Consider the following 23,623-nt stretch of genomic DNA (forward strand, 5'->3'; position numbering starts at 1 on the left):
ATTTTAAATTAAAAACTCTACGAGTCTCTCAAGCATGTTTAATGACCTTGTTATGCAGGCAATGCCCCAAAAGGAGGAACCCTAAAAAAGGATTTAAGTAATAGCTCATCACTGGTAGTATAAACCTACAAAGTGACTTCTTTGAAAAGATCACCAGAGCGCCTGGGTGGCTTAGTCGGTTGAGCGTCCAACTTCAGCTCAGGCTATGGTCTCATGGTTCATGAGTTCTAGCCCCACACTGGGGTCTGTGCTGACAGCTTGGAGCCTGGAGCCTGCTTTGAATCCTGTGTCTCCCTCTCTCCCTGCCCCTCCCCTGCTCACTCTCGCTCTCTTTCTCTCTCTCTCTCAAAAAAAAATAAACATTAAAAAAAAAATTTTTTTAAGATCATTTGTTTGGGCTAAATGCTCTCACATCTCTACAAAACATTCAGTACTTCATAGGCACACTTCCTACCTAATGCTTATCCTGACTTGTGGAGCTTACAACGCACAAAGTTATTTCACTGCAAACCTCTAGATAGTCCATACTCCTAGCTAGGGTAGCTTTAAGATCACATACATCTAACCATCATTTCCCCCCTCCATTTTCTGAATGAGTTAGAACACATTTAAATTTTACAGTTTTCAAATTAATATAATTTCCTAACATTGGCCAATTAGAGTGACCACATGGTTTACAAGAATTAAACATTATTTGGCAATGGCACTTCTAAATGTGACATCAGAAGAGGACAACTAACACCCCCTTAAACTTTATTTGGCCCTTCTTCATATGCCTGTTCTGCTGTGTATCAGGTAGAACCACATGAAATTGACATTTCTATAAGTCACAAATGCTTGAATATCAATAACTTCAGCTGGTTCAACTTAACAACATTGCTCTAAGACAAAAAAAAAAAAGTGTGAACATCTATCAAAAGAGCTGATGAGATATAGGCTGTTATATACATGGCCATCTTCCTAGCAAGAACTTATATTTACGCAAAGTTTGATAGTTTATAAAAACCTTAATATATATATTATGGAACTTTGCAACTCTGTGAGTTAGGCAGATCAGATATGCTGATTTCCACTTCATGGATGAGAAAATAAGGCTCAGATGTTAAATCAATTGCTCAAATGTCCAAAAGTAATGGGGCAAGAAATCAAACCTAAGCCCTTTGACTCTTGATATTTGCTGCAGACAACCTTCCTTTAAAAGGATAATCTAAGTCATCTAAATACAAGTACATATACTCCCAGTGTTTGCTTTGGGACAGATTCCGTAAATACCGACGTGGTAAGTGTCTAGATTGGAGTACTTAAGCCCTTTCAAAAACGTGGGTGCATACTCAAGTACATTCTTATAATTTATTTGCTCACTTCTACAACCTGCAACCTCACCCAAGACTTCATCTTTACATCCCACAGTCCTACCTCTCCCTTACCCACAAAGGTCACATACCTGGCTAACTGCACTCTGATCCACAGAAGGACAAAGCAGTATACCAAACATATGATGTAGGCCTCATACCATCAATCACGCCAGAAGCCTAGTTTACTTATGATAACCAAAATCTGGGACACGATTTTCAACAATATATTAACTAAATGTGAATGGCCCATGCATAACTCAACGTGATTGCAGTAATGTAATGACTCCACTTAAAGCTTAAAAGAAAAATTTGCTACTGCTTATATTTGTTCTACAAGCATCACTCTTTATTGATGAAAAAAAGAAAAAACTTATATTAACTTCTAAGCCAGGCAATTCCATATGTTAGAATACTCAGAGTAAGGGAGAGCTGGTGCAATGTAATACAGCTTCCTCCTCAACCACCCACCCCTACTGGCCCATCAAGAAATAACAGAATCTTTCTTGTTTACTAATTTTAAATAATATATATTTCACCAATGCTATCTTTAGATGCAGAGACTGATAATCCCTTCCTGCTGTCTGGTACTGTAGGGGTATCAATTTGCAGAGATCAAATCTCACTTGTTACCAAGAAAACAGATCTGTGACTAAGGTGGCCATGATGACAACTCACAACACACACATACACACCTTTGCTTTTGAAGAATGTTTTCAGCGCTTTAAATACTTACTCACACAACAGAACACCATTCTCTAGAGAAGCTCGAAAATCCTTTGTCTCAAAATTCTTCTCTGTTACTGCCTGAAAGACAGATTTAGGTATTAATGTTCTCTCAATAGGGGTTAATACACAAGTCAAATTCAGCACAAGATTAATTAATATGCATCTAATGTTATACTTGAAAGAAGTGCATATATCACCAAAAGTCGTTCCATTTAGGAAATTACATGTAGTTTTAAGTTACAAAGAGAGAGATTAACCATTTTAGCATGAGCAAATATAAAAAGAAAAAAAAAAACATAATGAGAGTTTTCTGTAATGTAACTATCTAATGGCTGATCACCAAAAGTTAGAAGCTAAATTTCCAGTATGTTTTCTGTAAAAATCCTATGGGCAACCTAGTTTACCAAGAATAAATAAAAATAGATTAAGATATAAACTTGAAATACCAACTATAGATGCATATCACTAATTTCAGTCCCATCCTTAAATTCCCCAAGTTTCATGGCAAAGCAAAACTGCAGAGGGCATGACTCTCCTGAAACAGATTTACGAAATGGTCCTGACTTGCATCATGAGCTCTTCACTGAAACATCGTAGGGAGAAGGCTATTAAATCCCAACACAGAGAGACAAAAGAAAGACATGGAAGATGGTACATATTTTAAACAGACAATTCCTCCCTTAAGGCTATAACATATGAACAGGCCACCTACAGTCACCACAACCAATGTTCCTTAGCGAAACCACCTGGAAAAATGTCTACAGATCTGGTCTCTTGAGGGTAGAGTAGTTGGGAGGAAAGTGGATCCTACAGAGGATATAGTAGCAGAGAAAATGGAGGCCACGGTGGGAAAAAGCTGGTCCAAGAACAACTCCCGAAACTGGCTCCCTAGCTAACGGTGCGGGAAGAGTACGCTACAATGGCAGTGATGCCAGCAGCCCTAGAGGTGCACCCGTCACCTGAAAGCAAGGGCCCTCACTCCACCTGCCACTGCAGGGGAAAATGCCATCTTGGAAATCTGACTCAGGAAGTCCCTAACCTTAAACCCTAAGTGAGCTATAAGGCTCCTGCTGTCCTTACCGCTGCTAGGTTTTCAGCCCACCTAGAGTCCCTGTATGCCTTCCGCATCTCTTCCATAATGCCCAACATTGCTATAGCTAGACATATTATCCGTTAAATGCAAAACAAGTTGTTTTTAGAATAAAAGTTAGTTTCTCATAAGCTGGTTCTATAAATATGGATGGGAGCCTGGGCCAGGAGGTAATACGCTCAAACACGAGAAGTAGATCCTTTCCTATACACAGCATTAATCTACAGAAGGCTACATTGCTGCATGAATTAAACATGTGCTGAGTGTCTCTGTTACAGACACTCACCTGGATACTGGGTCGAGATCTAAAGAAAAAAAATGCAAGAAGCTCTTCCCTTAAAGACCTCACAGTCACATAAGTAAACACAAAGTATAAAAATGCAATAAAACATATCTAAACAGATTGATACATTCCTTTGGGGGGAAAACCTTAAGTGGCCCATGGATTATCCCAGGTACCCCATGCAGCACAAACTCTCTTGAATTTCCCCCAAATAGATCCAAGACAAACTCAAGATAAGCATTGATCCCAACCAGGAAAAACACAGTAACATCTCATTTATCTGAAAACTCCTCTCCAAAGCCAAAAAGGCATAAAAAAGTCCCAAGAACATCCAAAACGGATGTCAAAGTCTATTCTGTCTAGTCATAGGACAGCCCCTCAGAGCCACCAATACTTGATTATCCACCATTGACACAATCTGGTGATTGAGGTTCCCAAATTAACCCAGATTAGAAGCAGTAAGTTACAAGAAAGAAAGGTTGTTCGTACTGACACATGCATAGCAGTGAAGACAGTCAACAGTCCTGGATGGGGCCAATCAAGAGGGCATGGCAGCAAATGATGGAATGGAAAGAGAAAGGGCTCATGTCAGACAAAAGTATGTTCATATCCCACTTTCATTACCTAAGAGCTGTGTGACCTTAAGCAAGTTAAATAACCTTTCTGAACCCGTCTACTCATCTCAAACAAGGAAAATAGCACCTGCTTATTAGCTTATAATGGCCAAGAGGCTGTGCAATCAAATACTTGAGGGTAGCTAACAGCCATGAAGCTTAACCTCTTTACAGGCACTGACCTGCAAGTTAGCACTGTGACAACACACTCTGATAATTAACCCTCAAAGGAATATCTCTGCACCATACAGAAAGCTTAGTAACATTCAGAATATTAAGTAGAAATAATAAAATATACAGACATATTCAGAAAACCCAACTATCCAGAATGGTTTATTTCCCCACAAAGACTATAGAAAGCAAAATTCATGGTATGTAGATTTCAGACCACACCCATCCATGTCAAAATATTAGTGTATTCTTGTATATATATGTGTATATCTATAATATTTTCAAAATCTAAATATTGATAATATAAAACCAGACTCCATTTATATTGTATTTATAAAGAAAACAGATATATAAAAGATAAACAAAGATTTTTAAGTAAGAGTCCATAAATTAAGGACATGGGAATCTGGCATTCTCTGTACATTACTGAAGGTATTATAAAACCATACCACCATTCTAGAAGGCAACTTGGGATATGTATTTGAAGTCTTAAATATGCATACTCTGAGGCACACCAAGTGCAGATCCAGGAATTTATACTACAACAGCAGGACAAGAACACAAAGACATGACAGGATTGTTTCACAGCATTATGTGTAACAGCAACAATTATAAACATCCTAAATGCCCAATAAGAAATTTGTTAAATTAGGATACAACCACAAAACAGAAAACTACATGAAATTTAAACTCATGTCGTGAAAGTAGATTACTTGTAAAGAATACTTAATGTAGGGGCGCCTGGGCAGCTCAGTTGGTTAAGCTTCCAACTCTTGATTTCAGCTCAGGTCATGATCCCAGGGTCGTGGGATCAAGCCCCACATCAGGCTCTGCACTGAGCATGGAGCCTTCTTAAGATTCATTCTCTCTCTCTGTGTCTCTCCTTCCTTCCCTCCCTCCAACCCCTGCCCCACTCACATGCGTTGTCTCTAAAATTAAAAAAAATTTAATTTAATTTAAAAAAGAATACTTAATGTATTAATTACAACTTCCTAGAAAATTACAGAACCATCCACATGCAACCAAAAACCTACAGCATTTTGTAAGTACTCAGCAAGAAAGTATTCCAACTGCATCATACACTAAATGTTCTTAAACTAAAAAAATTAACTTGTCTTCCAATCTATATTTAGATTTTTTTTAATCTAAATTAGTGTATTTCACCATGTAATGTGCCCTTTAAGATAATCCTCCACTCTTGTGGGTGTAATAGGTAACTCTGTAAGTTAAACATGTTCCATTAATTTTTTTATTATGTTCCTGGATAAAAGAAAACTGAGTCTTAATATACAATGATTATGTGTGCGAGAGAGACAAAGAAAGCAAATACGGTACTTGAAATGAAAAATGAAAAATTATCTTTAAGTGGTTTAAGAGATTCTCTGGATATTTTCATGAACATTACAAATTATTCATACTGTATATGCTAGCTACCCCAACCTCAGTAATTCAAAACATCTGTTTATTGTAAAGTACAAATTTTTAATTAGCAAATTATATATCCATGTAAATATAAAGTCATCTAAGGCCCATCCTAGGGGACTAAAACAAAAAAGTTTTTCCTAGCGTTTTAAACCACAAAAAGAAAGCGTAAATTTATAGCAGAGATGTTTGGTCTACAGGACTACCTGGGCCACATTCTTTAAGAAACATACAATATGGTATCTACCGTTCCCAGTGAGGCCAGCTCAGGAATCCCTGACCTGCCATTTTCTACCTGTAACTCTGGACAAGCCAGATTAACTTTCTTAATGTTCTCATCTGTGCCATGGAGACACAAAGTACCCTCCCTCATAGGGTGACTGAGAATTAAATGAGATAAAATGTATAAAACACTCAACCCTTGCCTCAGGAGGAGCACTGACAAACGTTAGCTAGTGTAATTAGCCATTACCATCCATCTGTAGAATGAAGACAAGAAGTTTCATCTTATCCAACAAACAAAAGTCTGTTTTGCCAGACATGACATCCTTTAATTAAAGGAAGAGACTGATTTACTACATTATAAAAATCCACTAGACTACCTTCTGTATACTGGAAAGCGTAAATATTGTAGAAACCTGTAAAGGAACTCAAATTACAGCGAAGGCAGCTTGTTAAAACAATTAAATCATACTTTAAAATATAAACCCATCCTTATTTTAAGAAAGATTCAGTGTGCAGAAATTCCAGAATTTTGAAAGAACAAACTAGAAGTTCTAATCTAACAATTACTATTGTGTTCAATAATTTTGAACCTTACTCATTAGTAAATTATTTGAGGTGTGATACATTTTACGTAATGAGGTTGTGATTCATAGGAGCTAAATAAATAAAGACTATGTGTTTCCCTCATAAGCTAACAGAAGTCAACACAAACGAGTAATAATCACTGCGTAGTTACAGTCACACCTTGCCTTCTATAAAAACTTGGGTTTTTTCTACTTTTTTGTGCCCCTTTCCATATTTCCCTAATGCAGCTAAATAAAACCATTACCTGAACTAACCTGAGAGGTACATCAGACAAAAAGGCCTGGGGTTTAACCCTGGACCCATCTCAACGGACACACTTTTGACAAGCCACTGCTCAGTCCCCTGATTGAAACAAAAACAAAAAACACTGATACTTGCCCTATCTACTTCACAGCACACAAATGATATGTAGAAATACATGAGCCCTCTAAAAAACAAACAAACAACAACAACAAAAAAAAACCCAAACAAACAAAAAGACTACACACTAGAGTCCAGGCTAGTGCCTCTTCCAGCGTGCGTCCCGTGTGCTGACTGGCCATCCTATTGGAAAGTAGCTAAGAAGAAACAGGACCAAGCAGGAAGCTCTTGGGTGAGAAGCTTCCTATGAAAGTTAATTACTCTCCAGAGCATATTAAGGGTGGAGAGACAGGCCAAAAGCAGACTCCACATAAACACCACTGCCAAACCTGTCTTACCACCCATAGCCTCCAGAGAAGCCCACGATAGGAACTTTTCAAAGGGCATATTTTGTGAAAGAAAATATCAGCTAAGTATACAGGCAATAAGTACAAGTTCACAAGTTTCAAAAAAAGCCATTTCTTTTGCTATGAAATGTATTAATTTAATAAACAAATGGGAGCTACCTTCACACCCTCTATTGTCTCCTTTATGGTTTTATTTTAATCCTACGGCTGGATGAGATTTGCCACAAAATGTGAGCAACACGCTTCTCTAGCGCTCCATCATCTCTCCATTCCAATCCTGACCACATAATCCACATGACTTAAATCCCAAACATTCTGGGAACTTCTCAAAGACCACTTCATACCAGACTGGTTATCAGCAAAACATCCACTAATGCAAGTCAGCAGACACTCATCTCATTTAAATTTTTCAATTCCTTTCAAACAGCCATGTCAAAGATGTTTAGAATCCAAAAATGGCTCTCAAATCATATTTTTGTGTGAATCACAGTATAAAAACATAGTGCCCATTTAAGTTGTTTTAAAAGAGGGAAAGTGATGTTTGCAACAAAAACTAGGCCATGAGCTTCTGATGGTCTCATAACTGGTTCCAAATGGAGTTACATATTAACTGGTTGATCAACTACTAGATCATATTTAAGATACACATATGATTATCATCATGCCAATCATTTCAACCTAAGTAACGCAAAAAACAAAACAAAACAGAACAAAAACAAAACCCAAGGAAGATTTATCACCAGAAGTCACTGTGGAACACAGGACACACATCATGAAACAATTCACAAAAGATGGGTCTGCCCTAATTTTTCCATTCAAGGGAATGACTGAGTGCTCGCCTTCAAATGAGAGAGCCCATATCAGGCATTGTTTCCACAGCCAGAAGCCCCAGGCCAGCGCACATCAAGGACCTGTCCTGCTTTTCGGTCAATTTCTAAAGCTGTCAAAGAATTAAAAACACCTCTCTCTCCTTTCTTCCATTAAAAATCGGGTTTTTTAAGTTTTTTAATGTTTATTTTTGAGAGACAGAGACAGAGACAGTGTGAGCAGGAGAGGGGCAGAGAGAGAGAGAGAGAGAGTCACACACAGAATCCGAAGCAGGCTCCAGGCTCTGAGCTGTCAGCACAGAGCCTGACATGAGACTCGAACCCACGAACCGCAAGATCATGACCTGAGCAGAAGTCGGACGCTTAACCGACTGAGCCACCCAGGCACCCCCATTAAAATTCATTTTTGAAGGGGGGCACCTGGGTGGCTTAGTCGGTTAAGCGTCTGACTTCAGCTCAGGTCATGAACTTACGGTTCATGAGTTCGAGCCCCGTGTCGGGCTCTGTGCTGACAGCTCAGAGCCTGGAGCCTGCTTCCAATTCTATGTCTCCCTCTCTCTCTTCCCTTCCCCTGCCTGTGCTGTGTCTCTCTCTGTCTCAAAAATAAACATAAAAAAATTTTTTTAAATTCATTTTTGAAGCAACTGCTACATGATCCCAACAACTCCACAATACAGGTCCAATTTTTATATCCCATTAGTTGTCTCTATCATGGTTAATGACACAATAACTTTGACAGATCTTACTGGTCACACATGCCAAAAACTTACAAACACAAGGACTGAGGTGCACAATCAAAAGCATTAGGTAGAAACTAAACATAATTTAAATAAAACAAATGTCTACCTCCTAGCTCCTTTCCTGGAGTAAAATTATTGAAAAGGTTATTCACATTGTTAGAGAAGCCAGTTCTTCCTAAAAGGATGGGCCCTGTTCTTTTGAAACTACCCTAATACTGTGTCCCAAATAGAAAGGAACTTGGAGACAAAGAAGATGAGACTGGAACGTTAGGCTCCTTTGTATAATCAAGAGTGAGTCTCTGATTGTCCCCAGGCCTCAGTCTTCTCTGCTGTGAATCAGGTACCCAACACTTACTCTGCTTACTTTGTGCACAATCTCCCTTCATTGGCGCAGTAACCCTATGTGATAGGAGCTCTTAGCCCATTTTTACATGAGGAAACTAAGTTACAATATGGTTGCTTGGGTTGAGATCCAGGTCAGTAAGTAGCTCCCTACCTAACAGGAGTTGAGAATCAAGTCCCAATGTCTATCATTTATCACAGCATGGAGTGAACTCTACAGTGTAATCAGGAACCTATGCCCTGGCCATGCCAGTCTACACTGCACAGTCTCCAGGGCAGAACTGTCTTACCCAACTTCCCATTGGTTGAAATACAGTGTACACATACTAGTCACTTATGTGAAATTTAATTATTACTCTTCCTTTGAGTATTTACACTACGAACATTTTAAGCAAAATAGAACAAGACCAAAACAAAACAAAAACAAACAGATGGTTACATTTCAAGTGTGTGGGGTAGGGGGTGATGGGGGGAGGGGGTGGGGAGTGTTTTGGAGGAAGAACCTGCCTCAATTCCTGATATCGCTTTATTAAAGTAGCCTTCTACTGCACAAGAGCTAACCCATTCTAGTTTTGTCAATAGTTTAAGGATAAACACAAGGATCTATGAAAACATATCACTCTAGTGATACACCTTTTCAAAAGGGAATATTCCTGCACAGGAGTGCTGACTTGAAGGGGCACATGCACCCCAATGCTTATAGCAGCGCTATCAACAATAGCCAAATTATGGGAAGAGCCCAAATGTCCATCAACTGATGAATGGATTAAGAACATGTGGTGTACGTATATAATGGAATACTACTCGGCGATGAAAAAGAATGAGATCTTGCCATTTGCCATAACATAAATGGAACTGGAGGATGTTACGCTAAGCGAAATAAGTCAATCAGAGAAAGACAGATATCACATGATTTCACTCATATGTGGAATTTGAGAAACTTATCAGATGATCATAGGGGAAGGGAAAGAAAAAAAACAAGATAAAAGCAGAGAGGGAGGCAAACCATTAGAGATTCTTAAATCCAGGGAACAAACTAGAAGGTTTGATGGGGGTGGCAGAGTAGGTTGGGTGGGGAAAGTGGGCGATAGGCATTAAGGAGGGCGCTTGTTGGGATAAGCATTAGGTGTTATATGTAAGTACTGAATCATTGGATTCTACTCCTGAAGCCAAGATTACACTGTATGTTAACTAACCTGAGAATTAAAAAAAAAAAAAAAAAAAAAAAAATTAAAGGGAATATTCCTGGACGAAATGTTAAAAATTGAGAACTTGTCACCACTATGGATTTGCTACCTGAAATTTTATCCAGACTAAACAATATGTTTTAATTTAACTTTCCATTTAAACTATTTCTTAATTTTAACAGAGATACTAAGAAAGTACCCAGCTATTCACTCAAAAATCACGTAATGACAGTTGCTATGCACATACCTGGCACGGCGCTTAGCACTAGGAATATAAAAAGTTGAGATGAAGCAATTCTCGGAAATCCCTCTTTAAAAATCTAACCCTGTTTTGAAATGCATACCCAAAATGCTATTTTAAGCCGGGCATCTCTCTAAAATGTGATTAACCCTCTGAATTACAGCATGTTCTTGGTTAACTTATATGGTATATTCAGCAAATAATATTGCTTTAAGCAACATAATTCTCAAGTCATTGGCCTCTCTTAAGATTTGGCATCATACTACATAATATCCTGGAGTATACTAGGACTGTTTTTGCCAATACTAATATCACTTGATAGCCAATCCAAAGCTAACTCTCAGTCTTCCAAAATAGTGGTAATCAGAATTGCACAGATCACCGAATTCTAAATGGAATCCAAAAGTCTCTGAATGGTCAAAAATCGAAACCTTTTTCCTGCCCCCATGGTTCCCTTAAGCCCTGAGTCTCAGTGGTTCACATAAGGTACACCTCCCATTTCGCCTTCTCTTGGGAAGGACCCACGGGTCCTCATAAAGCCAGGAAGGAAAAAGAGCAAAATGCAAAGCTCCCAGTTGCATTCCCAGATAATTAAGAGCCAACTATCATTATAAACACTCAAAATTCTCACTCAATCATCATCAGGCCAAATGTCAACTATACTCAGATTTAGAAGTGCAAAAAAAATGAGTTTAAACATAATTTCTGCTCCAGAAGAGGCCACTTCCCTATACGATTACTAACTCTTAGGATACAGTCTCAAATAATCTTGGCTTAACCAATTATTAATAAGCCAAAAATGAAAAGCAACTGGAAAGAACTAAATAAAACCAAGGGAAGAGGAAGATTTGCTTCAGGGCTGACCATTATGTGCCAGGTTTCATCTAGATACCAAATCCAAGAGAACCTGTTAGCAGCTAGTTAAGTTCACTGAAAACATCACACACACATGTGCTCAGGTTTTACAGCTATACTTTGTTCAGTTACCAATCACAAAAACTACTTCCAAAGGGTAAAGTATAAAGTACATTTTGTCTATAGATACAGGTTCATACTCCAATTTATGCTGTTGCAGACAATAAGGAAAATATTCCAAGGGAAAAAAAAGTCTACAAAAAGCCTAGCCTAGTATATAAATTATTAGTTTTTTCCAGATCAAGGAGTTTTCAAATAACTAGCACACAAGGCACACATAGATGTGAACATCCATTATCAGGATATTTTAAGTATAGTTCAAATGCTTAATATAATCATGGGTTGTCAAGAGTCAAGAGATGTTCTTTTTTCCAGAAGTGTCTCACATACACATTAGCAAGTCTCAACAATTATCTGCTTATCTCCCAGAGAATTACTCTGAGAGTCATCACTGTGGGAAACATTCATTTGGGGAAATAGTGTGTCTATATTACAGGTAGGAGTCACTACTTATTTTATATGAACTTCAAATTGATAGTTACATCCCCTGGCACCAATGATATGCTTTAGTCGCCTGTGTAAGTTTGGTATTAAGGAATGGAGCTGAGGTGAGCACTAACACAGGAGTTCCCTAAATGATTCTTGATGGATTCCTATTGCAAGCTAACACTTCAGTCCTTCTGACCCACTTGTCAATCTTCCTTCCACTCAGCAATGAATTTCTAGGAAACAAGAGACAGTTATAATATATTCCTAAGCATATACCCAAGAGAAATAAAAACATGCCCACACAAAATCTTATATATGAATGTTCACAGCAGCATTACTTATATTAGCCAAAGAATAAAAAAAATCCAAATGTTCACCAATGGATGAATGAATAAATAGAATACAGCATAACCATACAGTGGAGTATCATTCAGCCATAAAATGGAACAAAGTACTAACACATGATACAACATGGAGAAACCCTGAAAAACACAGAGCTAAAGGAAAAGAGCCAGACACAAAAAAATTACATATTGTGTGATTCCATTTTATGTGAAATGTCCAGAATAGGCAAATCCAGAGAGACAGAAAGTAGATTAGCGGTTGCCAGAAGGTTAGGGGAAGAGAAGAATGGGGAGTGACCGTTAATGTGTATAAGGTTTCTTTTGAAGGATGACAATATTCTGAAATTAAACAGTGGTGATGGTTGCACAACTCTGTGAATACACCAAACAACAACAATGAATTTTATACTTTAAAAAGTGAATTGTATATGAATTATAGCTCAATAAATACGCTCTTTAAAAAAAAATTGTACACCTAGAAATTTGTGCATTTTACTGAAAGTTAATACAGATGACTCTTAAAAAGATGGTTCTAAAAGGCCTTAGACACTATCCATACCCTATAAACAAAAGACAATCAATATGAGTTAAGCCAATAAAGTAATTTCTGTACTCTAAATGCCCACCTCCCTTAAAAAGTTACATGTAATTTCACAGAAATAGGTCTAAGCTTCCAAAGTGGAGTTTCCTCTACCTGACACAGAAATGTTTGAGTATTAAATTATGATTTTTCCTTTTACATAATAGTATCTATCTTTTGGTTTTTAAATATGTCATCTTTGCATTGTATCTAAATAATGCCACAACCCTAAGTTTTCTTATGCGCATCTATGCCCTTTTTAGATAATTTGCTTTACTTATATGGTTTCAAAGCAGAACACACACTTAGAGTGCAACAAAGAGGGCCACAGCAAATGAGCTTATACACTTCCACATTAACTCCTGCTGTAAAGTAATTACAGTCCCAACAACAGAATGGTTAGGAAATCAGTTTTCCTCAAACAACCTGCAGGAACAAAGTTTCCCCTAGATTCTCTCCATGGCCTTAACAGATCTTAACAAAGCTTCCAGTTTATTCATGTCAAAAGTAAATATGCTTGGGCGCCTCAGTTGATTAAGTGCCCAACTCTTGGTTTCTGCTCAGGTTCTGATCTCACAGCTCCGAGATCAGGCCCTGCATCGGGCTCGGTGCTGACAGCTCAGAGCCTGCTTGGGATTCTCTCTCTCTCCCTCTCTCTCTGCCCATCCCTGCCCCCAAAGTAAATTTTTAAAAAGTAGATATTCTGATGGCTCCATAACATACCTACTTATTAGTTTAAAAAGTCCTTGACTGGAGCGCCTGGGTGGTGTAGTCAGTTAAGCGTCCAACTTTGGTTGTCATGATCTCACTGCTCATGAGTTTGAGCCCCACATCAGGCTCTGAGCTCACAGCTGGGAGCCTGGAGCTTGCTTCGGATTCTGTTTCTCCCCCTCTCTCTGCCCCTCCCCTGCTTGTGCACTCTCTCTTTCTCTTTCTCTCTCAAAAATAAACCTTAAAAAAAAAAGAAAGTCCTTGACTAATAATTTCATTTCTCTTTATTGGAATCCTGTGTTTCAAGGCTACAAAGGTTGAAGCACTGAGAATAATTTTTTAATGCTATTCTGATATATTGAGACATAAAAAGAGTGGTATGTGTGTTCCCTTTTAGGGAAACAGAGGGAAGACTCTGCCCCAAAGAATGAATGAGATTGTTTTACTCAAAAAAATTATCGGTGATCTTAAGAACTGGACCTCAGGAAGTCAGCATGACTTCCCTCAAGCAGTATTGATGGCTCCTTGTGCCGCACTGCCCCGTTTACCTCCTGACATTCACAGCACCTAATGGCAAATGTGTATTCGCATTTATGACTCACCTACCAGCCTAAGTTCCTAAAGGAGATTATCACAGCCCATAAGCTGACTCCAACCTGTAGACATGTTTTGTTTGGCCCACACAACATGTTGAAGTTGGGAAACAGAAAACAAAGTTCTGGATTGCTAACTTCTCTTTAAAAAAGAAACCATCTGACCACACTGGGCATGCATTACCTCCCAGCCCCAACAGGCTGCCCCTGAGTCCATGACAGGCCGGGGGGAGTACACACTCTCCAGACAGTGACAACCCTGTGCTGCCATATCAGCTGACCCTTGCCCTTTCTCATTCATATACACAACTTGGCTGGCCCCTGCAGGCATGTCCCTTTGAAACTACGTGAGGTTTTTCATTTTATCCTCGAGGCCTAGGACAACTCCTGCCCTGTAGGAAGGACTCTTGCTTGTGGACTCAGAATTTAGCGTGTAGAAGAATCACCTATGGTGCTTGTAGAACAACCCAGGCCTTTCCCTAAGAGGTCCTGATTCAAACTGCCAGCGTCGACACCCAGAAGTTCACCATTTTTAGAAGGACCTTTACTGAGTCTTGCCAAGAACGGTCTCAGATAAACATGGTTTTACTATTAAACCATCGGGTTCTTATGAGTCTTGATTTCCTTATAAGAAAAAGAATGAGGGTGCACTGGGTGGCTCAGTGGGTTAAGCATCCCATTCTTGATTTCAGCTCAGGTCATGATCTCATGGTTCATGAGTTCCAGCCCCACATCAGGCTCTATGCTGATAGCACAGAGTCAGCTTGGGATCCTTTCTCTCCCTCTCTCTCCCTCTGCCACTCCCCACTTGTGTTCTTTCTCTCTCTCAAAATAAATAAATAAATAAACTTTAAAAAAGAAAAGAATAGGTAAGAGAAGAAAAAGCATTTGTAATAAATCACCACAGCTTCTCCCAGCTCCAAATGCTTTGGCTCTTTATTGGAAGTCTAAGGAAAACAAGTGGGAAATTAGTTCCTGTTCTCTGCTACCCCCTGCTGGCATGTTCTTGGTAGGGTAAAGGTATAAACCAGCCCAGGAAATACTGTCCTCTTTTTTTCATTGTTTTAATGGGGTTTTTTTGTTTTGTTTTTTTTTTTTTTGAGAGACAGAGACGGAGTGCGAGTGGGGTAGGGGCAGAGAGTGAGGGATACACAGAATCCGAAGCAGTCTCCAGGCTTTGAGCTGTCAGCACAGAGCCCGACACTGGGTTCAAACCCACAAACTGCAAGTTCATGACCTGAACCAAAGTCAGCCACTTAACCGACTGGGCCACCCAGGCGCCCCCAGTGTCCTCTATTTTTAATGGCTAGATCCAAGTACATAAAAAATACAACAAAATACTTTAACACAAAACCAAGATACATTTGGTGAAAAGGAAAAATAAATACCTTATAATTTTATTTATCAATTATACCTCAATAAAGCTGATTGTTTTTTAAATGTTAATATCACAAGTTTGTCTCCTTTGTTAATTCTATAAGAGCTTCTGGATGTGTTTCTATAAAACTGACTTTGAAATGCACAAATATATGCTGAGACTTTTAGTGGAAATATTTGCACATTAAAGTATACAGTCTGTATAACTGTAGATTTGGGGCCTACTCATGGAACAAATTTCTACCACAATAAAATGCTCCAGAATGGACTTATCTGCACTTCTAGAGAAAGCAAACCCCAGATACAGAAAATGTTCTAGGCCAAACATATAATTCACCTTGATTGGGTGAGATTTCCATGATTCCTCCTCTCAATGGTCAGGATGTCTACTCTCTCATCTGATATCGTACCAGGGAGCACATCGTACCAGGGAGCACAAGAATCTGGGTCCTATGAGACTTCTGGGTTTAGTTTACAGATGGATTCTGCTCTCCAAGCCTAGAACTACACTCCAGAAGGGAGATAATACAGGCTGACAGCCAATCATAACAAACTGAAGACCTCTGCCTGGGTGTTCAGGCAAAACTCAGGAGGATCCATAGCAGAGAGCAGTTGGGTGTGACAGGATGTGTGGGAGGCAGGCAAGCATGGTTAATCTGGAAGCTTTCTCATGATTACTTCACCCTCCTCGAAACTGTGAAGCTTAACCTGCCAACCACTCCCTCCTTCAAATTCTTCTTCAGCTCACCTACTCAGAGCTCTTCCTCCACCTTCTAAACTTTGTTCATTCCAATATAAACTCCAAGCAGGTCGTCCTACGTGTACAACTCAGGTCCTACCTGGGACGTCCCTCTGGCCCCACATTCATGGCTCCCAGTTGAGCATTTCCTCTTGAGCACGCTTATATCACCACAGAGCCAGCATGTAAAATAGGCCTCACCCTCTCACCCAACACTCAACTGCCACACCTCAATTCACTATTGAAATCATGATACCAACATTCTCCCAGATACCCAGACTCAAAGCATCAGAATGTACCTTCCCTGTCCATCCAGGTCTGCGTACTTCTCTCCACCAAGGTCTAGCCTTCTTGTCTGGCAGATGTAACATTTCACTATCTCATACTGACTGCACTGCCTAAATTAACCTCCTTTGCATCTACTCTCCTTCAATGCCTGCCTATTGCTCCTTAAAAATCAAAATAAGCTTTTTGTCACAAAAAAACACTGCTCAAAATCTTCCAAAGGTCCATTTGGTCTATAGAATAAGGCCTTCCTGTCTGCCTTCAGCCTTTCTCCCCTGGATTCTCACACAGAAATCCTTGATTCTGCCTGAACACAAAAATTTCCATGTCCTCCAATATGTTCATCCCTCCATTAAAGTCAAATGTCTTCCCCAAACACTACTGCTCCACAAAGATTCCTTCTACCTCTACATCCTTGTGACACTGATTTTCTGATCCACTAACTCAGAGTTGAGCCATTCTGTCATTATGTAGTTACTTTTCTTCTGTGCTACACAGAAACTTTACTGAAGTGAGCAACCGACATCCAGGTTCTACACATCTTCTCTCTCCCTTCCCACTGAACACCAGTACTTGTAAGTAATAAGAAATAATTAACTTCCTCTAAAGCCAAAGGTTAAGAGAAAAGAGAAACTGTTGCTTGAGGTATTATAGAGAACGTTTAATTCAGATTCAGAGACTAAAAAAGCACACCTCAGGGGCGCCTGGGTGGCTTAGTCGGTTAAGTGTCCGACTTCGGCTCAGGTCATGATCTCGCAGCTCTTGAGTTCAAGCCCCACATCAGGCTCTGTGCTGACAGCTCAGAGCCTGGAGCCTGCTTCATATTCTGTGTCTTCCTCTCTCTCTGCCTCTCCCCTGCTCATGCTCTCTCTCTCTCTCTCTCAAAATAAATAAACATTAAATTAAAAAAAATTTTTTTTAAGAGCACAGCTCAGGAAAAAGACTTTGACTTTCTGAAAAAAAAAAAAAGTTAGATATGATGAGATGGGGCAAGTCCAGGCTACTGCCTGACATCCACAGAAGGCAGCCAGGAAAAGGAGAAGCTGGGCAAGCCAGCCAGCCTCACTGCCTCTCAGGCCACAACTCAGAAAGAAGAGTCCCAGATCAGACAAGTGGTACCTATGATGTGGAAAACACTCGGAGTGGCTGAGAGACCTACCCAATATCTTGAGGGAAAAGGGAAAAGCCAAGAGCCAGCATCAACTACCATTTTCCTCCCCTAACAGAGGATGATAGCTAGTCTACAACCTGGAACAGGGAATGGAGTCAGAAGATGGAAAAGCTGGAGGAGAAGGCAAACAGATTCAGTGAAGGTAGTCAGGAGGACTGGCAGTGCTGTATGAAATAATTATCATCCCCCATCAAAAGCAGAGCCAGATGGCAGCCACAGACAATGGGGACACACATAGGCGATATGAAATTTTGATGAATTCCTTAATGGCCACACAATGAAAGCCTCTTTTCCACAAACAAGCTAATAATAGAACAAATGTCAGTACTACACAAAAAAAAGACTTAAAATTGCCTTCATTATTTACCCAGCTGTATTTGTACATTTTTCAAAATGTGGTTGTTTAATAAGTGCTTTTGCTGATGAGAATGACCACTGTCTATGGCATGAAAACGAATGTTACTTTTTTGAACCCTAAGCTGATTCTCCAGATGACTGTATTAATAACCACAAAAGACCAGGTAATTCAGCTACCCATGCACTTGACCCAAAATGATAGCTCTGGCTATGAATGAGGAAGACTTGTACATGCCAGTTCCTAGCATCTCTATATGAGAAATTAAGCAAAGTTACAGCTACTATAAAAATGTATGCTTAACCCTCAGAATGAGCAGACCAGATTACACAAGAGTGCCCACAGTGCCTTATTAACTCTAGCTTGTCTGGGAGAAATGCTCTGATCTACTTCACATTTACCTAAAAGGCCCTCTTTAATGATCTAATCAAAGTCTGAAGTCAAAATAAGACTGAAGGTTACCAGTGTTACCTGCCTTCTATAAGCCTTGACAAAATGCATTCAATCGCCTGGAGAGAGGTTATTCCCCAGGAAGACATTATTTGGAAAGGCACAGCCATTTGATATCTGGGATGAAGTGAAACTCCAGGTCAAAAGAGCTAAAATTGCCTGGCTAACCAGAGGGAACACGAATAGCTATATGCAAGCATGCAGGACCCTAAAGTAACTAGAGAAGAATTAGGTGATTGTAGAACTCCTGCAGGCCATAGGTAAGTAACCTTTTAAATAAGAGACACTGAGTGGGCTAACAGCCCTGAAATTTGCTGGTGTCTGTTGGCTTATGAGCCACTCCAAAGAACAAGGGTCCAGGCGGTCCACAGCTAGTGCAGACCAAGCAGACCTGAGCAGACTGTCAACAGCTGGGTTTTCCCAGGTAGGTGTGAAAGGACAACACAGCAAGTTTGAAGGCACGGTCAAGAAAGGGGCTTACTTTAGACTGTGCAGACTATGCTAAGCAAACAAGGGAGGGGAAGACAGGAGGCTGGTAAGAAGGAAGAAAGTAAAGAGGTGTTGACTAAGCAGGTTTAGCTGAAGCTGCAAGGTAAGACACCGAGCAGGCTGCAGAGTGAGACGCTGGGATGTAGCAATGCAAAAGTGAAGGCCTCTCACGAAATAACAACATCCAGGATTAGGACATCAAAAAAAGAGGCTGGAGTAGAAGTGAAAAGACATGGTTTTGGAGGTGAGAGGACTTGATCAGCCCTCCCTCCTGGTCCACAGTGTATCTATATGGCAGGGTTAGGGTGGAATAAAAATAGTGAGGCAGCAGCTCAAGGGCTCACTGAATAAAGAGGAACAAAAATAAGTCAGCATAGTAATGAGGAGGAGGGTACTGGATAGGTAAGCCCGTGGTATAAGGCATAGATATTTCTATGTACACTTTTCAGTTCGCCTGGAAGGGGCCACTGCTTCCAGCCTGGGGAGTATGCAGGGTGTGGGAAAGAGCAAAGTATACTGGGGAAGGCTACAGGAGAAAAAGAGGACTAGGTCTCACATGAAAAGGAAGCAAAGAGAAGGCTCAGGAAGGGACAGAAGTTGATACCACAGAATTGTTCCAGAGGGCAGAGTGGAAAGGTCTGGGAGGAAGTATAGGCACCCGTCCAGGAGACCAAGTACTGAGCACCATGACCAAAATTCCTCCATCTTGGGCCCTAACAAAAGCTAACAGGAAGGACATGGAGGTCAGCTGGCTACAAAGATGACCTCTACATGATATTAAACATTTCCTATTACATTTAACAGTGAGTCAGGCCAAGACCGAACAAATCATGCATTTTTTCTTGTGATAAACCATTCCACATTTTGAAACTAAACTGAACAAACATCCTCTACCCAACACACACCCTGGAGACTGATGGGATGAATAATGCTTCAAACATTGGGTCATTAGGTCATAAACAGTGAGATATTTTGGCTATTTTCACATTACCTGAAGCAAAACTAATTTTTTAAAGCTTCTTAAAAACATTCTTCTCAGTCACAGTTTGGCTTAGAAAAACCTCCTAGTTTTGCTTAAAGAGCACATGTCAAACAGACTTATCAAAACTTTTCATTTACTAAAATTAAACATCCAGTTTTAAGTGTAATTTTAAAGTAAATACTTACAAATGCAACATATAGACAATCCCTTACATATGAAGTCTTATCAGAAAAAGTCATCATAGGGGCACCTAGGTGGCTCAGTCAGTTAAGTGTCGGACTTCGGCTCAGGTCATGATCTCACGGTTTGTGAGTTTAAGCCCTGTGTCATGCTCTGTTCTGACAGCTCAGAGTCTGGAGTCTGCTTCAGATTCTGTGTCTCCCTCTCTCTCTGCCCCACCCCCACTCTCACTCGCTCTCTCTAAAATAAATAAACATTAAAAACAATTTTTAAAAGAAATAAAATATTTTAATTATTATTCAGTCATTAGAAAATAATTGTTTAGCCATCCATTCACCAAATCACTCTGTGCATTTTCTTAGTCCTATGTTAAAGCAATATAGGAGATGGGGCGCCTGGGTGGCGCAGTCGGTTAAGTGTCCGACTTCAGCCAGGTCACGATCTCGCGGTCCGTGAGTTCGAGCCCCGCGTCAGGCTCTGGGCTGATGGCTCGGAGCCTGGAGCCTGTTTCCGATTCTGTGTCTCCCTCTCTCTCTGCCCCTCCCCCGTTCATGCTCTGTCTCTCTCTGTCCCAAAAATAAATTAAAAAAAAAAAAAAAAAGCAATATAGGAGATAAAATAATTTGCAAACCAAATTTTTTGGAAAAATACATCTTAAACCGGGGATAGGCAAACTAGAGCCTCGTGGCCAAACTGAGACCCACCATCTGTATTTATAAAGTTTTACTGGAACACAGATTCCAATCAGTAGCAATGAGATTTCTCACTAAATGGGCAGAGAAAACTGAGTAGTCCTAACAGAAATGTATGGTCCATAAAGCCTAAAATATTTACTATTCGGCTCATTACAGAAAAAGTTTGCCAACTTTTGTTATTGACAAATGACCAAGGATTTCATTTATTCATTCAAATACATTAGTGCCAAAATGCTGGGACAGATGCAAATGTACAGGAAAGACAGCATGCGCTGAGTATATTTCAAATACAGGACAAAATAAACAATAAAATACAGGCTTTGGCTCCTGGTGACAGTTCCAGAGGGCCTGCCAAGAGGCCCAGCATAGGCAGAATGGGCCATGGAAGACCTCAGCCAGGCCCACACTTTCCACAGAAAGGGTAACTCAGCACCTTCCCAGGACTTTGGTGGGAGAGGGTTGCTCGATCCCAACCCAACCAAAGTGAGAAGAGTAAGGATGCTCCCCACTGTGAAAATGGACCATGTTTACAATCATTCTATTCTGGAAAACACCTACAGTTTAAGGAAGTGTCAACAGGCTAGAAATCACATCTGGAACCTGAGCATTTTGTCCTGTGCCTGGGACCGAAGTGAAAATCTGCCCCCGGCGTTATAGACTTCTAGGTGTAGTAAAGCCACCAGGCAGAGAAAGTATACCTTTCTAGAGCTGTCTTCAAGATTTGAACTTTAAGAGAAGATGTGGCGTGGACTGCTTCCTCTTGGCCTAAGTGAAATGATGTTGCCTTGAACTCTAAAGATGAAGCCTGAACTCACAGGAAGAGAAAGGTTGGGTAATTAGAAAACCAAATCTCAGATTTCTTTATAGATGGAGCAAAAACCAAAACAGAGGAAAATGTAAATGCATATGAAGCATGCCCTTCTGGAATTTCCTTAAATATGTGGAATCAATTTCAAGAATTGCAAAAAAACATTCCAAGCATAAAACCCCAACCTCAAGACTCAGGGGAGGGGAGAAAATACAAGTTGAAGAATGAAGGGCAATCTTTAAGCCAGGGGAAGAAGTGTATTCAAATTTTTGGAGTCAGTGATAGGTTTGAAGAAAAAAAAAGAATTGGTAAGTCAGGACTTCAAGAGCATAGACCAGGCTGTGGACAAGTAGAACAAGGAGAAGACCGAAGAACTCAGCAACCAGCTAGTTACCAGAGAGCTTGGTGTAAAAACTGTCAGAGCAGTTGCTAGCCGCAACTGTGTAAGAGCCAAAAAGGAGGCTGAGAATTCACAGGTTGTTTAAGAAAAGAATAAATGCGTACGGAGATTTGAAGCAAAGAATAGATAGGAAACCAAAGCAAAATGGGATTTGGGACTTTTCAATCTAGCTGGGAGCTCCAAGTGCTCAATTTAGTGAAAAGATCTTCTTGCTTATATTTAGTGTGTCATGAAATTGACAGAAGTAGCAAAAAGCAAGCATAAAAACTGGGAGCTAACTATGGAAACTTTTCAGTCTTTTTCTAAGGAGTTTATCCTAGTGAAATGAATGAAATGGTGCTGTTATTTGTCAAGAAATATAAGCATACACTAGGATTTTTAACACTTATATAGACCTACAGTATAAAATCCATTTCAGTTTTCATCCATTTGGCAGAGCATAGCCCATGAGCCTCCTATACTTTAATTCAGCTTAACAATGCTATCCTGGAATTTTAAGATTAGTGTTTGTTTTGATGAATCAGTCGTAAGTGCCAAGAGGGTCTCAATTGATAATGTCTTTGCAGATGACATAATTATCTTAATGTTATAAAAGTAACCATTAAATCTTTAACTGGGAGGCAGTGGGGTTAATATTTCAGTCATATGGTAAAATAAATAGGAATAGCAATTACATTTTACATTCCTTCACATATATTTCAATTAAAGAAAAATAAAATAAAACGTAAGTGCCACATAGACCTACGCACTAAAAGATGTAGAATAACTCTGCTTGGGGAGAAAGAAAAAGTTCCAGGGGGAAAAAAAGCCATTTTGTTGGGGTTAGGGAGAGAAAAGGGGGAAAGCACATAAAATCAGAACAAAGCTGTGTTCACTCCAGAGGCCATGCTCCTTTCCCACAATTCTCAGTGGTACTCTGAAACATGGAGTTCAACAAGTATTTGTTGAATGAATACTGCCCTCTGGTGGCTCAGAAGCACTATCCCTCATAAGGGCTTTCACCCAAATTACTGAAACTGTTCTAGAACTTTCCCAAGTCCTTTTCCTTCAAAACTTATGCATGCTTTATTCCAGTCACTTAAGACTGATAATAACAATGTGACCTAATATTTCTGACACAGCCAAGTATTAGCCCTCCCATAAAACCAACGGTCACTTTATACAAACATATCCTATAAAGAGTCACTAATAATAAATCCAGAATGGGAACAATACCCTTCATGCTGGCAGAACCTGTAGTATGTCCCTCATTCCCCCCACAGGATAACTAATTGCACATGTACTGCCTTCTTCTAAATGTTCTTCCAGTTCTTTCTCAGTAAGGATTTGTTTTTGATATTGTTTGCACAAATTTTGCCTAGATCCTTCTGTACACATTCTATTAGTCTGTCATATCTAAAACCCCCTCACACAAAGCCAACTTCAATGTATTTTATCCCTGGGGGGTGAGGGGAGGGTTTGATGAAGCCTCATTTTCCCTTCCTCATTTCCTCATTGACAGAACTGAGTCTCCAATTTCTTGTTATTTTTCACCCATTATTTCAT

At 39.8% G+C, this 23,623-nt stretch overlaps 1 protein-coding gene and 1 pseudogene across 20 annotated transcripts in view; one reads left to right on the forward strand and one right to left on the reverse strand.

Annotated features, from left to right (window-relative positions):
• The window catches only part of LMO7 (LIM domain 7), a 193,793-nt gene that overhangs the window by 123,086 nt on the left and 47,084 nt on the right, over positions 1-23,623 (reverse strand). For all 20 annotated transcript variants that reach the window (XM_060636933.3, XM_060636929.3, XM_078432701.2 and 17 more), the window contains exon 2: positions 2,089-2,159. In XM_060636933.3, coding sequence (XP_060492916.3) covers positions 2,089-2,159 — 71 coding nt within the window. The remainder of the gene's footprint in view (positions 1-2,088; positions 2,160-23,623) is intronic.
• Positions 21,609-22,196, forward strand: LOC132682421 (protein FAM204A pseudogene; annotated as a pseudogene).

The sequence above is a fragment of the Panthera onca genome, chromosome A1 (genome assembly GCF_046562875.1).
Source record: "Panthera onca isolate mPanOnc1 chromosome A1, mPanOnc1 haplotype 2, whole genome shotgun sequence".
Lineage (NCBI taxonomy): Eukaryota > Metazoa > Chordata > Mammalia > Carnivora > Felidae > Panthera > Panthera onca.